Genomic DNA, 23,223 nt, shown 5'->3' with positions numbered 1-23,223 from the left:
GGAGGCCAGGCCCCAGCTCATCCTTCCCATTGCTGGGCTTGCATTCTTGTTCTCTCTCCCTCCTGCTCTTTTTGGCTGGGAGAGTGCTACAGGAGGCTGGCTGGGAGGGCATGCATGTGGACTACTTTGATGGGCAGAGACACCATGGGTCGGTCCTTTGATATATCCAGGCCGGCCCAATGGGCCAGATTTAAGAAAGCTGTGGGCCAGGATGATGCATACACTAGTTAGTTGTTTTTCAATACGAAAAATGCTGGCCAAAACTCTGAAAGAGCTGTGCCTCAACAGGCTTTTTAAAACTTGCACAGTGTTTAATAATTTCCTCCATCAACATTGGGAAGAATCAATATTAACATTAGTGCCCTATGCGAATCTTCTTGGGCAATGTATAAAATTAAAGTCATGACCTTCAGAATAGAGACAGGTGGATGTATAAAGTCCAAATTTTGCATTCTGGAAAAAAAGCTTTTCCTGGTCCAACACACTAATGCCTAAACCACCTGGTATAGCAGCCTCATAACTGAATTTGGCCAACTCTGTACACGGGATTGTAGCCTTAGTAAATAAGATCACTTACATGTATTTAATTTGTTCTCCTAGGGAGTTCCGAACAGCCACTACTTCAATGGGTATGGCGTATGAATTGGAAGTAATAGAAGCTATAAAGGTGAAAACTTTATTATTGTTGTCTTTCAATGAAATAACAGAATAAATCTTTCAGAAAAAGCAGCTTTAAAGAGGATGACTAAAATAGAATCTACTTAAGTCACATTAGAAAGCTATATGGTAAATTCCATGACCATTATGACCATTATGTGAGGGCTATTAGGAATTATGGTTTGTTAGTATTGCAGGTGAAGGAGCATTCCCTTGCCTTATTGTTCCTTACTGCTGTTGTAACATACGCTTTGCTGAGATTTTTAATAAGTGGTATGAGGATATCTGCCAAAATATTTAGGATTATAAAGAATAAGAAAACATGGACAGATATCTTGCTAATGAAAGGGGAAGATGCACTACACTATTGTCACAGACTTACACCCACCCACAGACACACAGACACACAGACACACAGAAGGGAGGGACAGAGTTCATCATTTATCCCTTTTCCTTATAAAAATCTCCATAAAAACGCTATGTGAAAGTCTCCATAACATATGCATGCATATGCACCAAAACAGTGATAGCTGTTTCTTTTGGGCTGACATTAGCTGCTGTTTGCTTTCCCTAGGCAATTGACAGATGTGCTTAGCAGGATTTCTGACATATCATACTCCTTTCCCCCAGCCATTTTTGTTGGAAATGTTGTATGTTTACACGATCAAAGCTTTTTCCCTGTCTCTCTCTTTTTTTTAATCAGCATTTTCAGATGTTCAGATAAATCTTGGCATGGTGGTGGAGATAATGCTGTCATGCTTGCCAACTAATTAATACTTTGCCCTGCTGATTTTTGTGTAAGGAGACAGTAGACAGACTTAGGTTAAAGTTTGGGAGGTTTGAGGAAGAAACCACAGAGTCAGATAGTGCATTCCAGGCATTGGCCACTCTGTTGCTGAAGTCGTATTTTCTGCAATCGAGTTTAGAGTGGTTTACATTGAGTTTGTATCTATCGTGTGCTCGTGTATTGTTGTGGTTGAAGCTGAAGTTGTCATTGACAGGTAGGACATTGTAGCAGATAATTTTATGTACTACGCTTAAGTCACACTGAAGGTGGCGCAGTTCTAAGTTGTCTAAGCCCAAAATTTCAAGTCAGAGGGCATAAGGTATTCTGTTGCGAGCAGAGGATGCACTACTGAAAGCTGTGACCATATTTTAGATTGCCTTAGCTTGATGTTGATATATAATTCACAGGAACCACACACACACAAACACACACACACACACACACAAAAACACACACCCCTACACAGGAGAGTGTTAGGATTTGATGCCAGGTTCAGCAAGGACTTTGATGCTCCGTCCTATTTGCATAGTGGGCTCACCTTTCAGCCCAGCTCCCCTCTCGTCCTCTCCCCCTTGTGGGGCCAGCATCAGACAAATGCTGCTGCAAAATAACTTTGCTGGCAAGTCTGTGGTTTGGCTCTATTATGTATTGGAACGATTCCAGGACCATCAATTTGAATTTATGAAAAACTCATATCCAAGTTGGATGGCATGAAATTATATTAACACGACAGGTCTTTCTATAAGGGGTCATTTCATTCCACAAGTCCTGTTTTTATGTCTATATATTTAAGAACTACTGTGCCTGTCTGGGTCACATCTTTGAAAGTATGTACAGTAGAGTGGTACTGTGGATTTTGTTCAAATTATTCAAATGAAACTTGCACATTTATATTGCACACGTTCCCAAATTCTGTTCTGACCCAGTTAGTATGAAATGTGACCAGTTTTGGAAAGCTGAAATACTTCTATTTATGTTTTAGTTTAAATTTTACAGTTCTCGTTGTGCCCAATTCTGGCTAAAAATATTTGCTTATTTACATATGTTTTTCATTATTGACAGACTATCGATAAATGGGATTTTAATGTGTTTACCTTAGATGAAGCTGCTGAAGGACACTGCTTAAAATACGTGATGTGCGAAATATTTACCAAATATGAACTTTTGAAACGTTTCCAGGTCAGGAGCTAAATAGCAAACAAAACCATAATATGTTATATCTCCCTCCCCCCCTCCTCCCAGTGTGTGCGTGCATGTATATGTGTGTGTGTGTGTGTGTGTGTGTGTGTATCAGGAAATACAGAAGTCCAAACTCTTAGCAGGCTTAATACAGAGCACAAACAGTAAGACATGATCATCACAGGGTCTTAGTTTATAAAGTTCCTCAGGAGCAAAATAAGATGCTTTGGTATATCTCACCTTTAGGACTTAAGACAGTCTTTCTCAACCTTGGCGACTTTAAGTCCTGTGGACTTCAACTCCCAGAATTACCTTACACAGCTGGCTGGGGAATTCTGGGAGTTGAAGTCCACAGGACTTAAAGTCGCCAAGGTTGAGAAACACTGACTTAAGAGAAAAATCTAGCAAATATCTGAACAGATGAGGAATTGACCTGTTCCTCTTGACCTTCTAAAGAAAGATCCTTTCATGGTGCCCCAGTATTAGCAATGTTTTGGGCCTAATCCATGTATAATTAAAACCTTCCAGTGACACTGAATACTGAAAATCAGTAGTTGAAAGAATGTTTGATCTAGTTAATCGCTATTGTGCATACTCAATTCTTGTCTCCCCACAGATACCATTTACCATCCTAATCTCCTTTGCAAAAGCTTTGGAAGCTGGTTACAGTAAACACAAAAATCCATATCACAATTCGCTCCATGCTGCAGATGTTACTCAAACTGTGCATGCCCTTATGATTCATACTGGAATGATGGTAAGAGATGACACAATACCCTAGAGAGATAAAGTCTCTCTTTAAGAAGCCTCTGACGTAAGTCACATATAATAGTTGTAGCCTACATCTGGCAACTAGCTACTACCTGGAAATCAATAATATACTTTGTGTACCCAATGGAAAAGTAAGTTTTACTCATGAGATTTCCAGTGGCAGACAAAGCTCTGCTGGTTCAAAGTCTGTTTTCTTTCTCTGCTTCCTCATCAGTGAAGTAAAGAAACAGCTCTGGATGCACCCATAAGGTTATATCTGTCTCCATGAAGTATTAGATAATAAGCAACCTAATGGTGCAGACTAATATTCCACAAAATGTAACCCAGATTCTATTGTCTCTCTCGCTGTTGTTATTATTATCTTCCCATTCTTTCCCTGTGATGACTTCCTTGACAATATTTACACTATACTTTCATTGGGACAAAACACCCCAAACTAACCCAGTAATATTGCAGGCATAGAAAAATAATGGAACCAAATTGCATTTTATGAGTGACCCGACAAATGCCCACATGACAAAAGCATGCTGACAAAACTGCAGCGAGAAAACCGCGACGTCATGAATGCTCCCACAACGTGCCGACAAAACCGCGCCCACAAAAGCGCGATTTCAGTTAAGGTAAGGGTTAGGTTCAGGGTTAGGTTTAGGGTTAGGGTTAGGTTTAGGGTTAGGTTTAGGGTTAGGTTTAAGGTTAGGGTTCGGTTTAAGGTTAGGTTTAGAACTCGCGGTTGTTACTTGTTTGTTGAAGGCACGCTTTTGTCAGCGCGCTGTTCTCAGCACACTTCTGCGCTCATTCGTCAGCACGATTTAGAACTCGCGGTTTTCTCGCCGCGGTTTCGTCGGCACACTTTTGTCAAGCGCGCATTTGTCGGTGAACCCATTTTATGCATGAACAATGAAGCACCATTGGAGTGCTATAAAGGCAAGCAAATCTGTGATACTTTGAACCATCAGATAAAATTAGCAATTTGCTTTTAGTGCTTTTATTGGTTCTAAGTTCCCCTTTCCAGTTCCTATAGCTGCTGGATACTTTATTTCTGTCATGTCCAGTATTTTCCTTCATACCTCTTCCAAACTCTGTAATTCTCCATCTGTTTCTGGTTTTGTAGCCTATACTTCTAAACCTCAAGAGTATCTTGGATGCCTGACATAAAAGGGAGAAGTTGCAGATGAAACCTTCATTGGCGGGATAAAAATCATCTGGAACTTGGCAAAGGGACTTCTGACTTACTATCTTTTGATTTTCCTCTGAACCTCCCAGACAAGTTGTGAACTAATAAATTTGCTAAAATTGTCAAGATGTGCATTCTAACCAAATGTACCCCAAGCCATTTACTTTCATTTGCATAAAAATGAGTAAAGCATGTGTTTTGACAGATGTTGCTAACACAGTTTCCAACATTCATCACCATTGACATCCTAGCGCACATTGCAATGATTTTGAGTTACTGCAGTAACTCAAGTTACTTCAATTGTGCTGATATATCTATGTTTATCAGAGAATTTTATGTATGGAGATGGAGAAGGAGGAACTGATTGGAACTTGGCACAAGCTAAAGTACTTGATAACCCACTTGATACTCACCTGAAGCTGCCATTTATTGCATATGAGAGGGCATTTGTTTCAGTAAGTCGTTTCCTCCCACTCCCCATCTATTTTGTAAAATAAGAGATAGTATATACAGATACTGTGTACTTCATATTTTATTGTGTTAAGGAACATCATGGATTTATAATTCTTTCCACTAGCAATGGTTTACTGACCTGGAGATCTTAGCTATTTTTTTTAGCAGCATCATCCATGATTATGAGCACACCGGAACCACAAACCATTTCCACATAGAGACAAGGTAAATCATCTGTCCTATTCTACCTGTTGCCAAAATGGAAAGATTGAGAGGTTTAATGAATTATGGCTGATACGCAATTTGCTACTGTTTAGCAAATCAAACAGTCCCTGCCTGTGTTTTCCTCTGAGATAGGGAATTATTAGTCCTTCTGAGATAAGGACAAACGAACAGGTAGGTGTATGATGACTCAGAGCTTGAGATGAAACTTTCACTCCTCAGTTCCTACAGTTGATGTCATCCAGCCATAGAAGTGTAGGAGCTAATGTGATTTAGTGTTTGATTTATTTCCCATTAACAGTAGTTGCAGAGTAGCTGAAGCCCAAAGCATTCATTGCACTGCCCTTGTATTTCATCACAGTGAACCTCACTGTTGACAGACTGTTGGCTGACAATAAGTTAATTTGTGGTTTCCATTAATAATTCTTTTATGATGAAAATACAATATAATTTATTTCATTTGCTTGCAAGACTCCATTTTTTAATCTCTCTTAAAATGTTGTGCAGGTGCCAGGGAACCAAGGCATGTAGTTCTCTGTCAGCCAGCCATAAAGCTGATGCTAAATAACCTCTATTCAGATAGACATTTATGAAACTGATATTCTAACAAGTAAACATAATGGTCTGTCTGCCTGTCTGTCTGTCTCTCTCTCTCTCCCTCCCTCCCTCCCCCTCCCCCTCTCCCTCTCTCCCTTCCCTCCCCTCCTCTTCCATCAATTTAACACAAACATTCTTTGGACTTCTACACTAGGTCAAAAGCTGCTCTCTTGTATAATGATAGATCAGTTCTTGAAAACCATCACCTGAGTGCTGCTTTCCGGCTGCTACAAGACAGAGATACAAATATCTTAGACAACTTAACCAAAGATGAGTGGAGGTGAGGCTATATATTGTTATGTAGCTAACAATTAGCTGCCAGTTTCTTTTGGATTTGGTTTTCTTTCTTTTGTTTTCAGAATTGTTTTTAAGGAACTATATAAAAACTTCCACATATGTCTCCTTGTCATATGTGACAGCCAAGCCTGTACATTAGGCAGGTGGCCAAGCAAATATGGGCTAATAGCTATGGATTCACTTGAAAAGCTGCTGTGAGGGTTTTACCATTTTATTTACTTATTAATATATTGTTTCCAGATTTATAACTATCATACTATATCAGAAAATTGATTACATCATGAGATCCATCACATAATGCACAGTTTAAATGCTAAGATTAATAGTTAAAATAATTTAACTATTATTTAACTATAATAGTGGAAATAATTTGCCATTTGATATGACAGCATTAGTTACCCTTCATTTCTGAAGGCCTTTGGGAAGAGCTATTTTTCTACCTATTTTAGAAGGCCACAAGAGTGGGGCACCCTTGTTTCCTAGGGAAGCACTTGCAAAAAAGTGAAGTACGGGTAGTCCTCAACTTACAACAGTTCATTTAGGTACAATGACATTGAAAAAAGTGACTTATGACTATTTTCACCCTTTCAACCATTGCAGCATCCCTATGGTCACGTGATCAAGATTCAGATGCTTGGCAACTGACTCATATTTATAACAATTGAAGTGTCCTCGGGTTATGGGATCCCCTTTTTCTGACAAGCAAAGGCAACGGGAAAGCCAGATTCACTTAACAATCAAATTGCTAATTTAACTAAATGCTCTGATTCACTGAACAACTGTGGCAAGAACGGTTGTAAAATGGGACTAAATTCATTTGACACCTGGCTCACTTAGCAACAGAGATTTTAAGCATGTAAGTTGAGGACTACCTGTAGTCAAATCGTGTAAGTTGCTACAGTGTAAAATACCAATTATTTTCAATAACTCTGAATTTACCCTAAAATTGTTTCCCTGATTCTTTCATGTTGGGGATGTGATAACTATTTGAAACATTTCTCCGAAGTCCAAATGTGGAAGTTAATTTAACCTTAAACTGTCTAGTGTGGACCTCACCCCTTTCCTAAGAGGTCTGCAGGGGGCATGCATAAGCGCATCAGCGTGCCTACCCTCCCTGTCCTATTGTGCCTATTTATTCGTACCCATTTCCTGTGTTCGTGTTCATGTTTACACTTATACCTGTTATCTCGTACATGTTTGACTAACTAACTAACTAACTAACTAACTAACTAACTAACTAACTAACTAACTAACTAACTTGTTCACATTTGGAGATGGCCCAGGGACTTCTTTCCCTGCAAACCTCACTAAAGCAGAATAATGAGAACAAGCAGCAAAGGCATCCAGTGAAGGGCTTTTACAGATGGAAATAGATAAAAACCCCAAAGCCATACTTTGCAGCAAGTGCCTGCAAATTGTTTCTTCCAAGTAGAAGATAGGATAATGTGCCTCTTAGTGCTCGGTAATATTTGGACATTTTTATTTTGACAACACCTAGAATAAAATGTTCCTCTGTCTTCTTTCAGGGAGTTCCGTCGCATGGTTATTAATATAGTTTTATCTACAGATATGTCATATCATTTCCAGCAGATGAAAGTCATGAAACATATTCTGCAGTGTCTCCAGCTAGCTGACAGGTTAGTTGTATTGGAAAGAAAAGCTCTCCTCACTCTGAACAGGGAGCAGGAGTGGGGTATGGAGAGTGGCTAAGAGTTCTAAAGTTTTTTCTGGCTAAAAAAAAGTGGATCCTTTTTTTTTTGTCTGCTGATCAAAATTATCTTAATTTCACAGGACACACAAGGATCAAATCATGTCTTTTCTGGTACACATGGCTGACATCAACCATCCAGCAAAGCCTTGGGAACTGCACCATCAATGGTCAGAAGCATTACTGGAAGAATTCTTTGAACAGGTGCTGTATTTAAAAGACTACGCATATATAATAGGTCTGTGCAACAATTCGGATTCAAAGGCAAAAGGCTGATTCAGATCATACAGAATGCAAATTTAGTACCTGTCTGCAACTTCTTAAAACATTTTAAAGGGACTTTTTGGTCTCCTCTTTATCCCTGCCTTCCTTCATCACTCCCCAACTTTGCTATGGAGAATATGAAAAAAAGGCAGGGGAGCGTATTTACTGTGTCAATTTCACTGATGGAAAGAAATTGCAGGCTAAAAACTTCTGATACCTTGCGTGGCTCTTGGTATTTTTTGCTAAAATGTATGTATCTTTCTTCCTCTGTTTTAGAAACAGCATTTTCAAAATACTGTTTTTAACTGTTTTCATAGTATAGCATGTTTAAAGCATCACTTGTTCAGAATAGCTCATGCTTCTGTGAATTCCTTCCTTCAATACTAGGGAGACAAAGAGGCTGAAATGGGACTTCCAATTTCTTCGCTCTGTGATCGCAAGACAACCAATATTGCAGAATCCCAAATAGGTGAAGCTTATTTAAAAGGAAGGAGGCAAACTTTGTTTCCCCCCACTCTTTTTACTTCTGACATTGTTGACTCTTCTCCCTAACCATCCTCCAAACAATGACTGTCCTTTATGTAAAGCTTTTTTTAAAAAGCTTCCAGCAGTAACAACTAGGATGCAGAGGGGGGGTCTTGGTAACAAGTCAGATTGCAATTATGATTTCATTAAATTACAGTGTTGCATTTTCCTCTTCTAGGGTAACTTTTCTCTGGTCAGTCACATTGGGGTAATTCTTTTAAGTGTAGCAAAACAACCATCAGAACAAATAATAATTCCCTTTTACTTAGGTAATGCAATGCATCATCACATTGGCTGAGTTCATACCTCACATGATGCCATGGTTCCAATAGAGGAGAATATTTGTAGCCCAGGGCTGAAATGAGAGGCCTTGGTGCTCTCTGAGCTTGTTTGTTTTCTTGAAGATTTTTCATTACCCAAACTAGGTAACATGATGATATTACCTATGAGTAATGAAACATCTGTAAGGAAATAACAAAGAGCACCAGAGAGCTGCACTTTGTTTCACTGATGCTTTGTTGAATCACATTGATATAATTTACATATAATATTAAGCTGGAAACAATGATTTAGGAGGCCGGTGGGGAAAAAACATGCCTTTCAGAGGAAAATTGAAATTGAAATTGAAATTTAACAAATTTGTATGCCGCCCAATCCCGTAGGACTCTGGGCGGCTTACAGAGACAAGATAAAAAAGGTGAAAATCATGAATGAAAAGATACAGTTTTTACAAATAACACACCATCCATTCTGTCTAGATGGGGCTGGACATTGTTCAACAGCCCCAGGCCTGCTGGAACAGCCAGGTCTTAGTGGATTTTCAGAAGGCCGAGAGAGTGGAAAGGGTCCGGATCTCTACGGGTAGATCGTTCCACAGGGCCGGAGCAGCTACAGAGAAGGCCCTCCCCCGAGGGGCCGCCAGCCGGCATTGTCCGGCCGATGGTACCCGGAGGAGGCCCAACCTGTGAGATCTTATTGGTCGTTGGGAGGTATGTGGCAGGAGGCGGTCTCTTAGATAGCCAGGTTCTAAGCCATGTAGAGCTTTAAAAGTAATGACTAGCACATTGAAGCGCGATCGGAGACCAATAGGGAACCAGTGCAGCTCGCGGAGGATGCGTGTAACATGGGTGTATCTAGGTACACCCAATATCGCTCGCACAGCTGCATTCTGGACCAACTGTAGTCTCCGAACACTCTTCAGGGGCAGCCTCATGTAGAGCGCATTACAGTAATCAAGCCTTGAGGTGATGAGGCCAAAGAGGAAAGAAATTCTGCTTCCATCTACTTTTTGGAGAGAGATCAAAGATTAAAAGTAATGCTTCTGCACATAATATGTATATCCAAGCAATGTTTTTCTGCAGAAAACCCCACCAGGCTAAAAAGCAGGACACCATGAGTTCAAGTCCTTTCTTAACCATGAAAGCCACCTTGGTGACTTTAGGCCAGTCACTCCTCTCAACTCAAACCATCTCACAGGTTTGTTGTTGTGGGGAAAATAAGAGGAGGAAATCTATTGGATATATTCACTGTCTTGAGTTATTTGTAAAATAATAAAGGCGGGACACAAATAAATAAATTAAGAACCCTTTAATAATGCTATGCATTTTAGAAATTAATGACCTGCTCTTTGTCAGGAGCAGCCTTCCGAAACAGGGTCTCCTCCAGATGTATTAGACTACAACGGCCCTAAATTCTAGCCCTCAAAGCTGATTTTGCAATGGTATGTGGGAATGACCTTGGGAGACAGGGCAAAGTGACACAATCCAATAAAAGACAGCTGATCCTGCAGCAATAATGTGGGTGGAGCCACAGAAGAGACCCTAGTTTTGGCTCTGTAAAAGGGAAGAGGGAAGAGAAGTACTGTCGGACTTGCAAGATTCTGTTAATGTAATGGTACAATAATGTATAATTAAGTGCTTGGTTGTGCTTCCTGTCTGGTCTACCTTATAAGGCTAACAGTTTTGGAGCGTAGAAGTAATACTTTTACTGAAACTTTTACTAAGGAGCTACTAAGTGAAAAGAGAGCATTTTAAAGAGAGCATTTGTCAAACTTTTGGACATTAAATGCACTCAATTGAACCTGAGTAAAACTTACTTGTTCAGTTTCAAACTAATCATTTTGTTTAATTTCTTTCCTTCCTTCCTTCCTTCCTTCCTTCCTTCCTTCCTTCCTTCCTTCCTTCCTTCCTTCTTTCCTTCCTTCCTTCCTTCCTTCCTTCCTTCCTTCCTTTAGGTTTTATTGATGTTATAGTAAAACCAGCATTTGTTCTTCTATTTGAAACTGTTGAAGCTGCTAATTCTCCATGTGAAAAAGATAGGTATGGATATCTTTGCTTATTTCAGTTACCTTTGACTCCAAAATTCTGCTTCAGCTCTCCCTTAAGCATGTCTTGAAATAACTTAACCAAACTAGAAATTATAATGTCATGTTCTAAACCTTTATAGGTAAGGCAAAAAAGAGCAAGATAGCACTCTTTTTTCCATTCACTGTTTCCAGCCCTGTGAACATGGGAATACATTTTCTTTCTAATTACAAATATTATTTTCCAGTTAGTTTTAATATATTTGTGAGTTTCTAGAAAAATTGACAGGGGGAGAAAAGAAACTGAAGAAATGCATGGAAGGTTTGGGCAGTTCCACAACTGGAGAATTTAACAATTTTAACTCCATCACTTAGCAACTCTTGCATCAATGGTGACACACTGTAAGGGATATTATACAGGTAGTCCTCAAGTGATGACTACAACTGACCCAATATTTATGTTGAAACATTTGTTAAGTGGGTTTGCCCCATTTTATGACTTTTTTTGCCACCGCTGTTAAGTGAATCATGGCATTTGTTAAGTTAGCAAGACGCTTGTTAAGGGAATCTGCATTCCCCATTGACTTTCCTTGTCAGAAGGTTGCAAAATCTGATCACATGACTCTAGGACACTGGAACCATCATAAATATCAACCACTTGCCAGGCATCTGAATTTTGATCATGTGACCATGGGGATGCTGCAACAGTCATCAGTGTGAAAAACAGTCGAAAGACACTTTGTTCAGTGCCATTGTAACTTTGAACGGTCACTCAATCTGTAGTATTCTGTGCCAGCCTTTCTCAATGGCATTAAGGCAGTGTTTCTCAACCTTGGCAACTTGAAGATGTCCGGACTTCAACTCCCAGAATTCCCCAGCCAGCATTTGCTGGCTGGGGAATTCTGGGAGTTGAAGTCCAGAAATCTTCAAGTTGCTAAGGTTGAGAAACACTGCATTAAGGAAAGAAATTGTTATAGATGTGGGTGGAGGTGATAGTGTTGTTGCTTTTCCACAATAGATTTGGGAAGAAACTAAATAAGAGTTTACTTTCACAGGTATATCTATCTTCTGTATTCTTTCGCACTTCATGCAAAAATGGCTTCCACGTTAAGTTTACATTGATAAGATAATAGTAGTATCTCATACAGTAATGCCATATTTGTTTACTTAGTTCATGGCAGTAATTAGTTGAATCTCATGATACTGTATGCATAAAACACATACTATTTTTTGTTGAAATGAGAAATAACAACAGAAGAGATTAGTACCTGTTCTTTGAAGCCTGGTGAGCAGATATAAGATTATGTAGTATCTCCTAATCTTTGTGTCATGTAATCTGTCTCATGTATTCCAGCACTTATTCTTCCCAGTTTTCACAAATCAAAGTGCAACAGTCTGAAGAAGAACTGCTCTCACATTTGCTTTAGGAAGAGCCGAGGTGGCGCAGTGGATAGAGTGCAGTACTGCAGCCACTTCAGCTGACTGTTAGCTGCAGTTCGGCGGTTCAAATCTCACCGGCTCAAGGTTGACTCAGCCTTCCATCCTTCCGAGGTGGGTAAAATGAGGACCCAGACTGTGGGGGCAATATGCTGACTCGGTAAACCGCTTAGAGAGGGCTGAAAGCCCTATGAAGCGGTATATAAGTCTAACTGCTATTGCTATTGCTGTTGCTATTGCTCCCACATCTATACAGTCATGTTCAGACTTTCTCGTAGAGATTGGGAGAATGTGGTAGGGTGGAATGTTCATGTAAGGATGGAGCAGAGGACTAGTGTACAGACTCCTACAGGTTTTTTTTTCATATTTAATTTGCACATCTGAATAAGATTCATTTCATATCCAGATCTCTAGGTTATTTATCCTGCCCTATTACATTGTTCATTACTTTTCCTATAATTATTTCAGTGCTTGCTTCACAGATGTGATGCTTGCTTTGCTTTGGGAGTTTTGAAGCTTTATCATTTTTCCTTTTCCTTTTAAAGATGAATAGTCTGCATTAGAAGCTGTACAATGGAATAATATAAAGCTCCCAAAGAAATTGCTTACCTGAAAAGCAGAATTTATGATAACAAGTCCATGTTGCTGTAAATATTTATTAAACGATTTATGCAGAAATATAAACAACACTATGTAAACTGAAATTAGTTCTTTTGAATGCTTTTCAAAGAAACATCTTTTTTTCCTCGAGGCATAGAAGGACTGGTAAACTTTGGACAACTATCTGTCCCAAATTTCCATATTGCATCTTACAGAGAGGAATTAAATTCCTCTAGTTTCTTGATTCAGAAACTTCCCTATTATAGAATCTTAGCACAGCTAAGTATTATTTTCTACTAAGCAGCTTAAAGTGAAATTAAATAAAAAATAGCATATTGCTTAATGTAGGATTGCCTTTGCTCTGATTAAGATAATTCTTTTAACTTTTACTTTGCCTGTGTGATTACAGTGTGGATCAGGACTCAAGATCAACATTTTAGTCATCTTTTGATTTGCCACTTTTACTTCCCAAGTGACTGTTTCTGTACTAGGTGGAATGGAACATCGAACTTCAGAAGAAAATATCTCCAGTCCAAAAGCAAAATAGTAGCACCCACATGCAGGAGAAACATACAGTCAGCAACCCATCTTAATCTCAGGAAATACCGCATATTGAAGCGCCTCAAAGCAACCTAAGTGGGAGTGGGCATGCTCAGCATTGTAATATGTTGCCTGGTTTTAAAAGAGCAAGTGATAGGTATAAGAGGAAATGGAATGGAATAGTTACCAGTATAAACATATTAGTGAAAAAGATCCATCCATGTACAACGGTAAAGAAATTCGGCTTAGGGTGAAGAACAGGAATCTTTGACTTTTGTGGTTTTCATCTCCTCTGAAAGTTTGTTATTAAATGCATAGCATAAATGAACTACAGTCCTAAATGTTATTATAAGGTCTTCCTTAACTGTATTATATAGAGCGGTGGTGCACAATGGCTAGAATGCAGTACTGCACGACCATTTTCCACACTTCTGACTGTTGCCTGTGTTCACATGCTCAAAATTCGTACACTTGACAACAGGCATGTATTTATTATGGTTGCAGTATCCTGGGTCATGTGATCACCTTGTGTGGCTTGACAAATAAAGCCAATGGGGAAGCCAGATTCACTTAACAACCATGCTACTAACTTAACTGCAGTGATTCACTTAACAACCATGGCAAGAAAAGTCATAAAATCAGTCAAAATTTATTTAACTTTTTTGGCAATGGAAATTATAGGATCGATTGTGGTTGTTAAGTCGAGAACTACTTGTATTAACCACAAATCCACTGTCTCCTCTGTAAATTTGCTATTTCAGGTTCACTTTAAAATGTAGTTTGCATTTAAATACAATCCACATTTATCCAATGACAAAATAGAGTTACATAATTAAAACAGTGATGTTAACAATTCCTTCCTTCCTCCCTGCCTTCCTTCTTGTGTAACTGCCTTCCTAGGAATGAACGATGTATAGGCATTAATGAAGTAAATCCCAGTGGAAACTATCTACCTAAAGATGATAGGATTTGCCTAGAAAAACAGAAATTAAACCTATCAAACTTTAGGGACCAAATTCTGCAGACGATTGAAGCAAATAGAAACAAATGGAAGGATAATAAAGAAGCTGTTAACAAAGGTATGGATAACATAGACTGGCATACTTGTGTTTGTTCTTTATGCTGCCTCTCTATACTGTGGTTTATAAAATCAGGAACAACCTACCCTGAAAATCCATGATTTCAGAAATGGATACTTTCTTCTCCGACCTTCTTTCTTCTTTTCTGAGTGCAAAGTTCCTCCTTCATTTTCTTAATAATTTGGGGGAGCTATATGTTGTCCAATAGCTGCAAATGTCAGGCTGTAAATATTGTGGGTAGAGATGTAATGATCAAATTCTCAAAGCAGAAATGAGTTTTTAAGGGTGCATCAAACAATTCAAAACAGAAAGCCAAATAAACACAAATTTAAATTCTTTACTCCTGAGCCATAAACTTCCTGAGAGTAGCTGGAAAGTAAGTGTGATACAATATTGGAAGAAAAATAAACATTGTGCAGGGGTGATAGAAGTGATAGAGATGAAAGTGGTGTCAGATGAGAAGAGAACTTTGTGCATATGTCACCATTCTTGTGACATATGAAAGAAGCAGAATTTGCATTGCAAAAGTTTGATTGGACAGCCATTTGCCAAGAATGATATAGGGTCTCCTGATTGAGCAGGAGGTTGGACTAGAAAACCTCCAAGGTCCCTTCCAACTCTGTTACTGTTCTGACTGCATTTGCCATTTGGTTGAAATCATTGAATCTCTTGAGGATGCCTTAGATGAGTATGCTCTAACTTGGTGTAAAAGAGCACAGAGATTACCTTCTAGAAAGTATGAGACAGTTAGCAAAACATGATCTTATCCCAAGAAAACAAAAAAAATGTGAGAGAAAACATTTAAAGTAGACTCCTTGGCTCATTTTAGTGTAAGAAGTAGGGAAAGGAAAATGCTATCAGGTTTTAAGTTTCTATATCAATAAAACAAGAGTTGTGAGAATTAAATGAGGAAATTTTTCTAGAGTGCCAGAGTGCCAGTCATGAGTCATGAGATCTAAGCAAAATATTTCCCTTTTAAAAATGACTAAAATAAATATACCCCAAATTATTCCACCCACAAAGAATTGATTATGGAGAGAGAGAAAGTAGTCCCAATTGGTGCCTAGGACAGGGGTTGGCAATCTTAAACACTCAAAGAGCCATTTGGACCCGTTTCCCACAGAAAACACCGGGAGCCACAAAACCCTTCCTATGCCTGACTATTTCCTGAGCGGCCACAAAACTAGTATATGTAATTGAAGTAAGCATTCTGTTTTCACCATGTTTGGTCTATCGGAGGTTGAAAAGCTCAAGAAATCAGGTTCCACCAGGCGTCGTACATTGGCGGGTATAACACATATTTTCAGCAACAGAGAGCCGCAGCAGAGGGATAAAAGAGCCACATGCGGCTCCAGAGTTGCAGATTGCTGACCCCTAGCCTAGGACATAGAAGGTGATGAATGTTCAAATGTAATGTATATCCAGGAGGAAAAATTGCTATGGAAGTCTAAAATATCTAGTTCCAATATAAGGGTTCTGATAAAAAAAAAAAAACCAAATTGGCAGGGAAAATAAAAAGAGCAAATTCTTCTTACATCTTTGAGATTACTCAAACCATTATATTAAAAGTTCCCCTGGAATATACTGTATCACATATCAGGAAAAACACCACTAAACCGAAGAAGTAAGAATGGTTAATAAGCACTGTCAAGGAAGATTCTAGAAGGAAAGAAAGGCTTCATCTAGAAGTGGGTCTTTTCCAAAAAAAAAAGAAGAAGAAAAAAATAATGCAAGCTCCCATAAAAGAGATGGAGGAAAGGAAAAAGAGCCACCCAAAAGTAGCATGCTGCCAGGATCAAAATGCTGAAAGAATTCTTGGCGTCCGCTTATTCACTGCAGAAATGCTAGAGCAGTGTTTCTCAACCTTGGCGACTTTAAGTCCTGTGGACTTCAACTCCCAAAATCCCCCAGCTGTGCTGGCTGGGGGATTCTGGGAGTTGAAGTCCACAGGACTTAAAGTCGCCAAGGTTGAAAAATACTGTGCTAGATCAATCCTATGCCTGACATGAAGTTTTCCAGAAAGGAGACCGGGGAGGTTAAACAATTAGTGGTATAAAGAAGTGGTATTACAGTGACAAACTGAATAGCCTAAAAAGGTTGCCCATCCTTATGTCTATACCTGCAGCCTATTTCTCCTTTCTAAATGGAAGCTCTGTGCTCTCGCTTAGCTTTCTGCATATATAAAAAGACACTAACATGAGAAAAATGTACAACTGAGATAGGAAAATTGTAAGAACAAATCCAATGAAAAAATTGCACTCTAGGAAAATTCACAAGGGCTGCATAATAGATTATTTTAACAGATAAGCTTAGTTTTTTTTAAAAAAAACTTTTTAATGCTATTTAAACATTCACTTTTCAGGAGAACCGCTAGATAAGGAAAGCAACAAGGCTATAAAACAGGTCACAGTTAAATCTAAAGGACAGAAAGGAAAACCTCAGAAAACAACGAAGGAAAAACCCCAGCTTTCTAGCCCAACGGATTACTGTACTGCAGCACAAAATCCCTCAACTTGCCGTTGTCAGCTTTGTATCAGCAAAGGATGTGAACCAATGGACGTCAGCTTCATAGTTTACAATGCAAACTCATCAGAATTATCACAACCACAGCAGGATACTGAAGTTATGGATGTCACGGAATCATATGGTATGGAAAGCTCTCTTGTATCACATTTCTTGACTTTGTAGAATCATTCTTTTTGTCATGCGAAATGTATTCAAGGTGTCCTTGGTTATCTATAAATAGAATTCATTATGAATTCAGATAAAGGGGAAAATAAATTCTTGTTTATTCATAGCCATAGGTTTTTTTACCTATAGTTCTAGAAAACTATAAATGAAATAGATTTACCAGCAAATCAATATGATGCAAATGAAAATCCATAATACTGTAACAAATGCAGGATTAAAAAAATATGTAAAGATATACCTGCAAAAGTCAAACAAGCGTCAAATGTTTGTGTTTTTCAAGCATTAGAAAATCAGTAGAAATTTATGTTAACAGCATATGGGTTGTTTCTCCTTTGTAGATGGTTATTGCTTCATAATGAGTCCAGTTGAAACTTCTACTTCACCAAATTCTCTTTGCATCTTTTCCCTGCTGTCAGAGTCGTTCCATACATGAATTACCACATTTGACAAATCCTATCCTGCACCATCAAATTAAATAATTTTAATTAAATATTATGCAATTTTTTGTTGTTGAATGTTCACCTGTGAATTTGAGGTGATGCAGAAATCTTTGTCTATCATCTGTAACTTCCAACAGAGAATTAATCTTTCTAAACATTCCATCACTGAATTCCATGTCTTGATCAATGTTCCTCTAATTTTTTTTCAGTGTGTGCGGAAAAGTATAGTGTTTGAGCGGCACATTTTCATGCCTGAGCACCTGAATTTTTTTCAAAAATGTTTCACAGAGCAATTGATTTATAAGATGCGAATTGGAATGGAGAAAAATGGTTGTGGTTGTGGTTGTGTGTGTGTGTGTGTGTGTGTGTTTGTGTGTGTGTGTTTGAGTGAGCAAGGGATCCGGTAAGGCAACTGTGCCTATTTAGAAAAGAAGGTAAATTATTGCAAACATGATCGGTCGAAGATAAGTATGGGGACAGGTTGGGTGGTAGAGAGAAAGTGATAAAAGAGAGGAAGAGAGGAAGAAAAAAGAGGAAAGAGAGATAGAAAGAGACAGAAAGAGACAGAAAAGGAGAGAGAAAGTGACAGAAGAGTGGGAAAGAAGGAGAGAGAAAGAGAGACAAAGAGAAAGAGGGTGAGAGAGACAGAGACAACAAGAGAGAAGGGAGAAGGAGAGAGAAAGTGACAGAAGAATGGAAAAGAAGGAGAAAGAGAAGAGAGACAAAGAAAAAGAGGATGAGAGAGACAGAAAGAGACAAAGAGGAGAGAGAAGGGAGAAGGAGAGAGAAAGTGACGGAAGAATGGAAAAGAAGGAGAGAGAAATAGAAGAGAGACAAAGAGAAAGAGAATGAGAGAGACAGAGAGAGAAGAGAGGAAGAGGAAAGAGTAAGAGAGAACATCTCATTTCAACCCTAAGGTGCAAATATTCTCTTTGATTGGTAATTTTATTTGTCCATTTACTATCCAATACTCTCATTTCTCCTTAAGTTCATCAAGAATTCCCTTCTTTTTATTGAATTTATCACAATACCTTGAGAACAACCTTTTCAGCATAGCTTTACAGCTATTTAAATATTATAGTAATTTAGGTCAGGTTTTCAGAACATTACTCTAAGTCATTAAGTGCAAAGAAACAGAATTCAGAAAGTTGGCTTCCCTTTTTGTAATTGGCTATTGCCTGCTTAATTTTCTACCTACATTTTTGATAACTGATATTCACTGTTGACCCAAGAAGCCCATCGTAGAAAGAAACCCTCCCTATGAACTTTGTTGGGTTTCCATGGAATGAAGTTTGATCTTTTTCTCAACCATACAGTAGCATATTCTTTCTAAGCAGGATATAATCAAGATAGTCCACAATTGCCTATCAATCTAATAGTATGGTGATTGACAATCTCTTTATATTTCAACTCTCTTTCAGTCTTAAAGGTTTGGTGAGGAGAAATCCAAAAATTCTTTTAAAGAGGAAAAAAATGCTTGCACAATTGCACCCATGGAGACATGTGTATATATACACAACACACAGAGAAACAAACTTAACAAAGTGTTAAGTCTGCCCACCAACCAAAGAGAGAGAGAGAGAGAGGGAGGGATGGAGGGAGGCAGGGAGGGAGAGAGAGAGAGAGAGAGAGAGAGGGATGGAGGGAGGCAGGGAGAGAGAGAGAGAGAGAGAAAGAGAGAGAGAGAGAGAGAGAGTATCCCTCCTTCCTTCAGCCCAACACTCTCACTGGCCTCCCAGCTAGATGAGAGGGACTGCAGAGGGTCTCCTCAAGTCTAGGGCAGCGAGTCATTCGATGGGAAAGTTGCCTCTTGGAAGGAATGACACAGCTTGGCTCCCGCTTTGTCTCTCCTGCCTCGTCTCTCCTGCCTCTTCGCTTCTCCGTTCGGTCGTTGGGTGGCAGATCGAAAGCGGGAGCTGGGTCATTCCTTCCAAGAGGCAACTTTCCCATCTCTCTCTCTCTCCCTCTCCCTCTCCCTCTCCCTCTCTCTCCCTCCCTCCCTCCCTCCCTCTCCCTCTCCCTCTCTCTCTCTCTCTCAGGGGGAACATTGGTCTTGATTAGGTCAGCTAATGGAGATAATGTGTTTAGCTAGTGTTTCATTAATGGGGATCATTATAAGAAAAAGAAGTGGCTTATTCTCATTATAGCTTTCTAAATTCTAACAAAATGTAGCTTTTAAGCATAAATCATCTATGGATATACATGTACATTTTCATCTTGATCAGTATAATAGTTGTTATAACTCACATCTACCTGTCTGCATATTGCTAACACATTAGTACATTTTTGCTTTAAAATTCCTTTGTAAAATTGTCCTAATACACTTTATAAATATAAGTTTACAATTTTTTTAAAATAAAAAATTGACCTTCATTTTTTTCTAACACAAGAGACAGCACTACTTTTCTTACACAAAATGATTTAATTTAATATTCCTTTTTATGCATTATTTTCTAGAGGAATTAGTAGATAGTGAAAGTTCTTGGAGAAAAGCAAGAAGTCAGAATGTAGGTGAAAGCATGCAAGAGATGAGAAACATGGTTCCCAAAACAAAAGTTCTGCATCCTGATGAAAGTGATGATGTCATCATTGAGGAATTTATACCAAATGATCCAGAACCCCCCAAAACTACTAAACCACCTGATGATATTACTCCAAAGGATTTCCAGCAACTGCCTAATCTTGGAATTTTACGGACAAACTTAACCAAAAGTGACCTTGAAATTTTTTCCTTGTGGAATGGTAATCTGCTGCTTCATGAATAATACTGGGGAAACTGGGATAATTGTTTGTGAAATATATTAGCAAGAAAAAAAGAACATTGAAAAAGCAGAAATCAGGAAATATCACAATAAATATATACTCTGTGTATAAACTTTAGAAAAATTTAAGTAGGACAAATCAGATTTCAACTGCAAAAATGAGAAGTAGTGAGAAAACCACTATTATCTAATTATTTTAGGATTTGTTTTCCAAATGGTAAAGCACTGAAAAAGTTACTGTAAACTTGTGTCATACACTGGCCAAGCCCACCTTCCAGTTCGAAGGGGAAAAGTCTTGATAAGTCACGTGACGACAATGTGACGTTGTGAGTTTGACACCCGTGCTGTAGGGCATCAGTTTTGTTACTTTTGCCTTTGAAATGGGCAAATGTAAAAATGCAAAAAGCTAGAAGTAGAACCAATGAGCAAGTCATGAAAAGGGAAGCATTTCTACTGATAGGTCACTTTAGAGTTCCTAGACTGAGTACAGACACTAAGTGGTATTTCAGAATACTAAAATACTATTGCATTGGGAAGGTAGATGTCTCCCCCAGTTAAGTCCAGTTTTGGGGGATTATAGCCTATTTTGCATGGCAGTTTTAAACGGTTTGTGTCCTTACTGAAACCAGCTAGAAATCAAGAAAAGTTTTGTTTTTTTAAAAAATGCAGATTTCAATTTGTTTTTTCACTTAGCAATGAAGTAGCCAAGGCCTCTGTTTAGATGGCAGTTATTAATTAATCTCTGAGTTGCGTTGGTAGATTCCACTATTTAAAAAAAAAAACTGGTAGAAATTTTGGCAGTTTCATCTCTTTAAAACACACACACACCATTTCATAAAACAGAAGAAAAACCTAGACTTTCACTGGTCCACCAGTGAAAAAAGGAGAAGGAACCACATACAAATGTAAGCAACAAAGATGATTAGGGGACTGGAGACTAAAACATATGAAGAACAGTTGCAGGAACTGGGTATGTCTAGTTTAATGAAAAGAAAGACTAGGGGAGACATGATAGCAGTGTTCCAATATCTCAGGGGTTGCCACAAAGAAGAGGGAGTCCAACTATTCTCCAAGGCACCTGAGGGTAGAACAGGAAGTAATGGGTGGAAACTAATCAAGGAGAGAAGCAACTTAGAACTGAGGAGAAATTTCCTGACAGTTAGAACAATTAATCAGTGGAACAGCTTGCCTCCAGAAGTTGTGAATGCCCCAACACTGGAAGTCTTTAAGAAGATGTTGGATAGCCACTTGTCTGAAACGGTACAGGGTTTCCTGCCTAGGCAGGGGTTGGAGTAGAAGACCTCCAAGGTCCCTTCCAACTCTGCTATTGTGTTAAAGAGGAGTTGCCACCACTGCCTGATACAAACTGAGGGAAAATGTGAAACTAAAAATGCATGGGGAAAAAATACCCAATGAGACTGTGTCATGTGGCCATCTATATATCATTTTCATAGACTTGGGAATCATAGTTTTTTAAAATCAAAATTGCATCTGCAATGAAAATCACAACTCATTCTATGTGCTTTTACAATTATTGCTCGCCCGAGAATAGTAATTATTTCAAGATGTTACTTTCTCTCTTTATAGAAGAAGTTAGGAGACGTGAAGCTGAGCAGCGAGGGAAAAAACTGACTGACACGACCAAACAAGGGGCAGTGCAATTGATACAAAATGAACAGTGTCGAGGAAGTAGAAAGGTTCCTGCTCAAAATCCTGAAACGTTCATCCTACAAGTAATCTCTGTTGACTCTCCTTCTGCAACATGCCAAGATCACATGGGAGCAAACTGTCACCCATGTCAACAGGGCGCTGTCAGCACTCCCACCAATGCTCCCTTACCAGCATCAAATGTCTCTCAAGCAAATGAAGCAAACCCATGTGGAGCTGCAGCTGTATCTGTCACATCCCTGAATTATGGGGTCTTTAAAATCCCCTAGTAACCTGTTCACTTGCAGAGTCGGATTGCTCTGTGCTTAAGCAGAATAGGCACTGATATCACATACAAGGCCAGTTGACCCAAATAAATAGATCTTTTGCCTGCTGGTTGTTCACTGTTCAATGCAGAAAGTGTTCGTGTGGGAGCTTGTTTTAGTGAGGCACGGGGCATGTATGAAGTCCAAAGTAATTTCAATTTATTTTCAAAGTGTGTGTAGCCTTATTATTTTATTTTAACTTAATGTGGGAGAGGGTACCATGAGAACCCCATAGACAAATATAGATCTCATTGCTGATTTTTGTTTTGTTTAGTAATATGGAGCCACTATTGTTTGATTAACAGAACATGATATTAAAAATCCTCATCAATATTGTGAGCATTGTGAAAATTGCTATGAAGTACAAAGTCCCTCTGAGCTGAGTACAACTTAGTTCTAAGTAAATGGTGCCACAACTCTTCTAATTGTCATTCCTTGTTTTATTTGTATGAAAATTTTGGTTGACATCTTAATTTTCTTGGAGACTTAAACAGCTTTTTGAATTTAAAATCTAAATAGAAAAATATAAGTTGGTTAGGTGCCATTGAGTCAGGGGTGGGTTGCTAATCCCGTTCCAATCGGTTCGGTTGGAACGGGGCCGGCGGCGTCCTCGTGCACGAGCACAGTTCACGCATGCGTCTTAGCGCCTGCGCGATGCTCCAGCTGCTCGCGGAGACTCGCGCAGGTGCTGTATGTGCCATCCAGCTGCTCGCGGAGAATCGCGCAGGCGCTGTATGTGCCATGTGCCTGCGTGGAAGCGCAGAA

General features: G+C 38.9%; 1 protein-coding gene across 1 annotated transcript; it reads left to right on the top strand.

Annotated features, from left to right (window-relative positions):
• Positions 1-606: 606 nt before the first annotated feature.
• On the top strand, positions 607-22,834 carry LOC116506764 (calcium/calmodulin-dependent 3',5'-cyclic nucleotide phosphodiesterase 1A-like). The gene is made up of 13 exons (XM_032214664.1): positions 607-667; positions 2,507-2,623; positions 3,240-3,380; positions 5,146-5,246; positions 5,995-6,120; positions 7,664-7,774; positions 7,929-8,049; positions 8,497-8,578; positions 10,868-10,952; positions 14,414-14,592; positions 16,955-17,239; positions 20,181-20,465; positions 22,073-22,834. The coding sequence occupies exons 1-13, from the start codon at positions 626-628 to the stop codon at positions 22,420-22,422; spliced, it is 2,025 nt and encodes a 674-aa protein (XP_032070555.1). The 5' UTR covers positions 607-625; the 3' UTR covers positions 22,423-22,834.
• Positions 22,835-23,223: the final 389 nt, after the last annotated feature.

This window comes from Thamnophis elegans, chromosome 3, assembly GCF_009769535.1.
Source record: "Thamnophis elegans isolate rThaEle1 chromosome 3, rThaEle1.pri, whole genome shotgun sequence".
NCBI classification, from domain to species: domain Eukaryota; kingdom Metazoa; phylum Chordata; class Lepidosauria; order Squamata; family Colubridae; genus Thamnophis; species Thamnophis elegans.
This window is presented reverse-complemented; position numbering and strand designations above follow the sequence as displayed.